This window comes from Andrographis paniculata, unplaced genomic scaffold (genome assembly GCF_009805555.1).
Source record: "Andrographis paniculata isolate CXL003 unplaced genomic scaffold, ASM980555v1 Contig7END, whole genome shotgun sequence".
Taxonomy (NCBI): Eukaryota; Viridiplantae; Streptophyta; class Magnoliopsida; order Lamiales; family Acanthaceae; genus Andrographis; species Andrographis paniculata.
In genome coordinates this window covers 1-7500 of record NW_026137617.1, presented here as the reverse complement: position 1 = coordinate 7500, position 7500 = coordinate 1, and the positions used below count along the sequence as shown (strand labels likewise).

The following is a 7500-nucleotide window of genomic DNA, read 5'->3' as shown; positions in this document are numbered from 1 at the left end:
AGACTAGTTTGCAGTCCTAAATAAGTAAGGGGAAAATGGTCGATCGGGAAGCTTACCTTTCACTTCGACTAGCTTCAAGTAAGAACCATATTCAAATAAGTTACTGACCACTCTCGCTATCTCCCATCTACGGCGTAGCTACGGCAGGAGGAAGTGACAACGAACAGTACGCTTATGACTTCACTCGCTATACGCTTCAGACTAGGGTCTCCTTTGCGAAAGCAAATTGAGGTAGAACTACCCACTAAGCTCCTTCCTTGCTTAGCTTAGCAAACTACCTTGATTCTATTCTTGTCCGATTTTCCCTGGGAAACTCCTAATGAAATACCTTTTGTCTATCCGGACTGCCTTAGATGCGGATTGGCTTATCTCTTTGCACAGACCAACTTACACCTAGCCTCTTCAGAAGGCGGCTTCGGAACATCCACCTCTACACCCCACTACTATGATGGGTTCCACTTCATTATTTGTTGACCTCCACTCGTATCAGTCCGTCTTCGCCTAACTGGCTACACTTCAACCATCCTCACCTAATAGTTGTCATAAGTCAACAGTCTTTATAGGACTAGGCTTGCACCTCGGTATAACTAGAAAGGTTTATCTAATGCGAACTAGACCGAATTCCAGAAAAGAGCACTTGGGGATTGGTTAGCTTCTCTGGAAAAGAAGTTCGGGAATGGAGAAATCTCACAAGTCGAGGTAAGAAGAGTCTTTTGAATGGAAACCCCGGAAAGGTGGAAACTATGCTTTCATGCCCGCTTTTCTCTCTGCTTTCGGGTATGAATCCCTTCTTTTATCTCATTTAGCAGCTACCTTCCCGCTTAGAGTTGGATCTTAGAAACTGGGGTAGGATTTGAAAGTACTTCGTAGCTAGCATTCCTTCTGATCTAAGCCTTTGAGCTGCTTTCCCTATCTCTTCTCCATGGATCACTGAACATGACTTCTATATATACACAATTTTTTGCACTTCTGAAAAGTCTCATTCCCCAGCGAATATCCATAGAAGGAGAGCAACTGACCAGCTTAAAATAGGTAAAGAAAGAATCCTAATTCCAACACCTAGTCTCGGTCGGTAGGGAAGGACAAACTCGAATGAACTCGGCTAATTGGTTGTTAAGAAAGATCTTAGGGGCAGACAATAAGAGCTTAGAGTGGACGCTCTGAGGGCTTAAACTCCGGAATTCGAAACCCTCAGAGAAATGCAAAAGCAAGAAATGTCACCAAAGCTCATATTGGAATTGGCTTTCCATGGTAGTGCCTTTAATGACGCGCCTTTAAGCTAGGGACATCTTGAGTTGGCTCATTGCTTGGCTGAAGGGAGTGTCAATGCTGACATTCAATGGGTTGATAGGGACTCCACCTCTTCCTCTTTCCTCTTGACCGAATCTGTAACCTTCATTAGCAGATTCATTTTCTGTGGTTTCCCTGATCAAACTAGAAGTTACCAAGGAACCATGCATAGCACTGAATAGGGAACCGCCGAATACACCAGCTACGCCTAACATGTGAAATGGGTGCATAAGGATGTTGTGCTCAGCCTGGAATACAATCATAAAGTTGAAAGTACCATAAATCCCTAGAGGCATACCATCCGAAAAACTTCCTTGACCAATCGGGTAGATCAAGAAAACAACGATGGCAGCTGCAACAGGAGCTGAATATGCAACAGCAATCCAAGGTCGCATACCCAGACGGAAACTAAGCTCCCACTCACGGCCCATGTAACAAGCTACACCAAGTAAGAAGTGTAGAACAATTAGTTCATAAGGACCACCGTTGTATAACCATTCATCAACGGATGCTGCTTCCCAGATCGGGTAAAAGTGCAAACCGATAGCTGCAGAAGTAGGAATAATGGCACCTGAGATAATATTGTTTCCGTAAAGTAGAGATCCAGAAACAGGTTCACGAATACCATCAATATCTACTGGAGGAGCAGCAATGAAGGCAATAATAAATACAGAAGTTGCGGTCAATAAGGTAGGGATCATCAAAACACCAAACCATCCAATGTAAAGGCGGTTTTCGGTGCTGGTTATCCAATTGCAGAAGCGACCCCATAGGCTTTCGCTTTCGCGTCTCTCTAAAATTGCAGTCATGGTAAAATCTTGGTTTATTTAATTATCAAGGACTCCCAAGCACACGAATTTTCTATACTAAAAATGAAAATAGAAAATGGAAGGCTTGTTATTCAACAGTATAACATGACTTATATGTTCGTGTCAACCAATCCATAGAATTTCGAAATGACAGTGGGTTGCCCGGGATTCGAACCCGGAGCTAGTCGGGTGGAGTAGATAATTTCTTTGTTATGTTAGTTAAATAAAGAAAAACCCCTCCCCAAGCCATGCTTGCATTTTTCATTGCACACAGCTTTCCCTATGTGGACACCATTTTCTTTCTTATAAATATTTTTCAAAAAGTTGAATACTCAGTTGATTTAACCCTTAATTCCCAAACTACATCAACATTTCAGAAGAGTGGAAATCCCATTTTGATTTGGGATTGACCAAAAAATATCCAAAAACCAAATCCGACTTCTATAGATTCTTCGCAAAATTGAAGAAGCTTTTGGGAAGGCCAAAAAAAGAACGTCTTCGTCCGTCCTAAGAAATTCTTCCAATAATTCCGAGCCTATGTCTTTTCAAGAAGCTAGAAAAGACAAGAAGTGGATTGAAGCCATGGATGAAGAGATTCGAGCCATTGAAAAGAATGACACATGGGAGCTAGTACCACGACCACTTAATCAGCAAATCATTGGTGTCAAGTGGGTGTATAAGGCAAAGAAGAATGACAAGGGAGAAGTTGAGAGGTACAAAGCCCGGTTGGTAGCGAAAGGCTATAAGCAAAAACATGGAGTTGATTATGAGGAAGTGTTTGCTCCGGTGGCCCGATTGGAGACAATTCGGCTACTAATCTCACTCTCGGCGCAAAATCATTGGAAGATACAAAAATTGGATGTTAAGTCCGCTTTTCTCAATGGATACCTTAAGGAGGATGTGTATATTGAGCAACCACTCGGTTATGTTGTTCAAGATCATGAAGATAAAGTTTTGAAGTTGAAGAGGGCACTCTATGGGCTCAAGCAAGCCCCTCGAGCATGGAATAGTCGTCTTGACAAATATCTGCAAGATGATGGATTTTCAAGATGCCAAAGTGAGTATGCACTTTATGGGAAGGTGGAAGATGGACACGTGCTATTTGTTTGTGTCTACGTGGATGATCTCATCTTCACCGGAAGCAATCCGAGGATGGTTGAAGATTTCAAGAAGTCCATGGCTCAAGAATTTGAAATGAGTGACATGGGATTGATGTCGTATTATTTGGGAATTCAAGTAAATCAAATGGAGGAAGGAATTTGCATCTCTCAAGAAAGCTATGCAAAGGATGTGCTAAAGAAGTTCAACATGCTTGGAAGCAAACCGGTGAGCACGCCGATGGAGCATGGAGCAAAGTTGTCCAAAACTAAGGAGAATGAAGACCGTGTTGATTCCACCACATTCAAAAGTCTTGTTGGAAGTCTAAGGTACTTGACTTGCACTAGACCAGATATTTGATTTTCGGTTGGAATTGTGAGTCGTTACATGGAAGTTCCTAGCCAAGCACATTGGATGGCGGCAAAGAGGATACTTCGATATATCAAAGGTACCCTTCGTTTTGGCTTGTTTTATTCATCTTCCAATACTTCCAAGTTGATGGGATATTGTGATAGCGATTATGGTGGAGATATTGACGATAGAAAAAGCACTACGGGATTTGTATTTTTCATGGGATAAAATCACATACATCAATTACTTACCCTTTAGAGAATGTTGATAACCAACACAAAAAAGTGACCCTTTAGAGAATGTTGCTAACCAACACAAAAAAGTGACCCTTTAGAGAATGTTGCTAACCAACACAAAAAAGTGACCCTTTAGAGAATGTTCAAGTAGTTGCGCAGAGAACACAAATTTTAGAACCTTTAGACAATGTTGAAGTAGTTGGTCAGAGAAAGATAGTACGAAACACAACACACAAGCTTAAGTAGTTGGTCAGAGAAAGAAAGAACACAAACAAAGACAAACCATAGAGAGAGATAGTAGAAAAGACAACCCTTTAAGTAGTTGGGCAGACAAAGAACACAAACAATTGCTTAGATAGTTGGTCAGAAATAGAGAGAAAAAGCAGGTACAGAGATGATAGGTAGGGAAAAGAAGACAGATGCAGGAGGGAAACACACACAGGAGAGAGAGCGATAAACAGAAAGAGACCCAACACAAACAAAGGAAAGAAAGACAACAAAACCAGAAACCTAGAGATACAACCGAATGGATGCTGCAATTCATATGGGGCCCCATATATGTCCTACTTTGTCGATTCTTGATTCCTATCGCCGGTTTCTATTTTCTTTGTCGGGATTAGGTTGTGCTCAACCCCCTCCGAGGGGAGACCCAATTGTGACCTCTACTTCTGAGGGAAAAAGTTGTCGAAAAAGAAAACCACCATGAACATGTTTGATCTACGCGGGTTAGCACTCCCCCAAAGCAGTCTAGGGCAGCCCAACCCCTCAAGTTGGCATAATTCTTATTTGTCCGATGTTCCTCGTTTAATTGATTTCAAGTCCGATGTTTCCCGATTCAGTGATTGTCAGTCCGATGTACCTAGTTTTATGCATTCCCAGTTCGATGTTCCTCGTTTTTTGCATTCCCAGTCCCGTAGTTTGCTTTTGGCTTATCAGTTTGGTAGTCATAATCTGATCAATAGACATGAATGGTGCTATCCCATGAAAAGAATAGGGATAATGAATCGATATGAAAATCGAAATATGAGACAATTGAATGTTCATACAAGAAAGTTCCACATTGGTGACTCGTTTTGGGATCGATTTCTAAATGAACTAGAAGCTCTTACCGTCAGTAAAGAATCAAAGCCTATCGAAAGAGTAGTCAAACTCCTGGTGGATTTCGAGAAAACCGGTCATATAGATTATATTATGCTAGAGCATGAGATTGAGGATGTGTCCCTATTCCCTAAGGAAGGAAATACCTACAAGGCTGTTGCCCGCTTAATGAAGATGGTATTCAACATGGAAGAACCTCCTAAGTTATACATGCATAAGAAGTTACCTAGTGTTATGTATGACCGGTATATATCTCCCCTCGGTGTGCACACGCTGGAAGCTATTATTTTGGTGGTGCTGGGGTTAGCATTCAGTGGTATTAAAGTCAGAACAATGGTAAGAGCAGCAACCTTCATTGAGTTGTTGGATACAACAATTCGAACGCAAGTTTCTAGACTTCAAAAGAATCCTTTGGATAATAAGCCTGATACTTCCACCCTTAAAGAGAGGATGTTAGGGGAAACCCTGCTCAGTTATATAACAAAACATGGTATACTTCACTATGAGCTAACTCACGAGGGAACTGCAGTAGTTAAAGAGAAAGGTAAGGGTTATGTCAAGACAAGGCTAAACCTAGTTTGTAACTTCGAGATAAGTGAACTCCCAGCTATGCTCAATCTTCCAATGGTTTGCAAGCCGGTGGATTGGCACATCCCAGATGGGCGCACATCGTCTTCGGGCACTATTCGTGTATCTGACCTTCAAGGCGGTTACTTAAACCAACCTAACATGGAAGTGTATAATCGCATTAGTCTTATGTCATCCAAAAACCTCGTGAATTTCAACATTGAATTAAAGAGAGAGAAATGTGATGAAACGTTGACCTTATTGAATGGGCTTCAGGGCCAAGCATTTCAGATTAATAAAAAGTTGTTGAACTTTATCAAGGGGAATCGTCCTGCCCTAGAAAAGGAAGGACTGCTTATGCCCGAGCTACTTGCTAGGGTCAACCCTAAAAAAGCATTGGATCTGATGAGATCCTTCTATTTTCAGAATCTAGAGGGGATACAGGAAAAGAATAGCCTTGAAAGCCTCTTGATGGAAGTATCTGTTAAGATACAACAAGCCTTTACTGAGGGTTTAATACTGCAGGTTGCTTCTGCCTACGAAGGATATGATTTCTATCTTCCTGCCTTTTTGGATTTCCGTGGTAGAATCTACCGTTCGGGTATATTGCATTTCCACGAGCGTGATTTAGCTAAAAGCCTGCTCTTGTTTTCTCAAACAGGCCGGGTGTTTAATAACACATCCTTTCCGGAAAGTCGGGATATAATAGAAACATCCACCGCTTTTAAATATCAAAAATTCATGAATTATGAGGAGGCTCTGAAATGGTATAAAAATAAGAAATCTTATCTCTCGAACTCGTATGAGAATATAATAAGCACAGCAAAAGATGCGAGCGATCCGTTTCAGTTCATGGCGAAAATCCTCCTTAATGAGTATGATGATAAAGATGAATCAAATAGGGTTACGCCTATAAGTCAGGATGCATCTTCCAGTGCTTATCAAATAATGAGTTACTTTTTGCTTAACTACGAAATGGCAAGGAGTACAAACCTCTTATCCAGCAATGATAACAAGATCAAAGATCTGTATACCCTCATGCTTGAGGAAATCAAGTCCTTTTTAAGGGAGAAAATTGATGATAAAAACATCTTGAACATCATACTGATAGCTATGAATAGAAAACTAGTCAAACAACTATTCATGCCCATGGTCTATGGGAAGACACTCAAAAGTATGGAACAGGATATTAGCGAGCATTATGGGGCTTACCTTAGCAGGCGGGATTCATCTTCTCTTGCGAGACTTGTTAAAGAGTTCTTTATCTATAAGTATCCCGATATTGATAACTTTTTGAAGTTGATTGCCACCGTCGGTTGGTTATGTTCGACTATGGGTAGAGCTGTAGTCTATAGCACTCCCTTTTTCTCAACAAAACAAGATTATATGTCTTTCGATAAAGAAAAGATAACGGTCACAGATAGGAAGACCCGAAAGAAAAGAACCATCACTGTGAATATACCAACCCACAGAGGGATAAGCGAAAGACAAACACCTCAACGTGCGCAAACTTCATCCATCAAAAAGATGCGTACATAGCCATGAAAATGATTGAAGCCGTTGTAATAAGAAATATTGATCCTATCTACACTGTTCATGATAACTTTATCACTATACCGCTTTTAGCAAAAGAAATACCGAATTTATATCTATCCATCTTTGAGCAGATGAACATCCACTTTCAATAGTGAATGAATTTCTCATAACGAATTTAGTGAACCCTTATACGAGAAAACAAGAGAACACCCACTGCATTCATACAAGGGGTTGCTGCACCTATACCAGTTGAGGATCTTCTCAATTTCCTTATAGAAGTAGACACAAAGAAAGATAAAAGGAGAGAAAAGTACCAACTATTAATTCAATATTACCAGAAGTATTCAGAATCGTGTGGTGGTGCAAGGAAGGAGAACAGAAATGGGGGGCATTTAAAGAGGAACTTTTAATGGGAGGAAGACAACTTCAGCTTGCATTACTAAGATTGGGATAGGAGAACTACATTGATCTGATACCCGAAGTCTCCTGGTGGTGGGTTATGTAGGCGTCAAGCC

The 7500-nt window shown here is 40.9% G+C and overlaps 2 protein-coding genes across 2 annotated transcripts; one reads left to right on the top strand and one right to left on the bottom strand.

Annotated features, from left to right (window-relative positions):
- Positions 1–1242: 1242 nt before the first annotated feature.
- LOC127240792 (photosystem II protein D1-like) lies at positions 1243–2192 on the bottom strand. The gene has a single exon (XM_051259621.1). It carries the CDS (start codon positions 2097–2099, stop codon positions 1275–1277), a length of 825 nt encoding a protein of 274 aa, XP_051115578.1. The 5' UTR covers positions 2100–2192; the 3' UTR covers positions 1243–1274.
- A 2294-nt stretch (positions 2193–4486) lies between these two features.
- LOC127240787 (probable DNA-directed RNA polymerase) lies at positions 4487–6988 on the top strand. Its single transcript, XM_051259619.1, has one exon. The coding sequence runs from the start codon at positions 4487–4489 to the stop codon at positions 6986–6988; it is 2502 nt and encodes an 833-aa protein (XP_051115576.1).
- Positions 6989–7500: the final 512 nt, after the last annotated feature.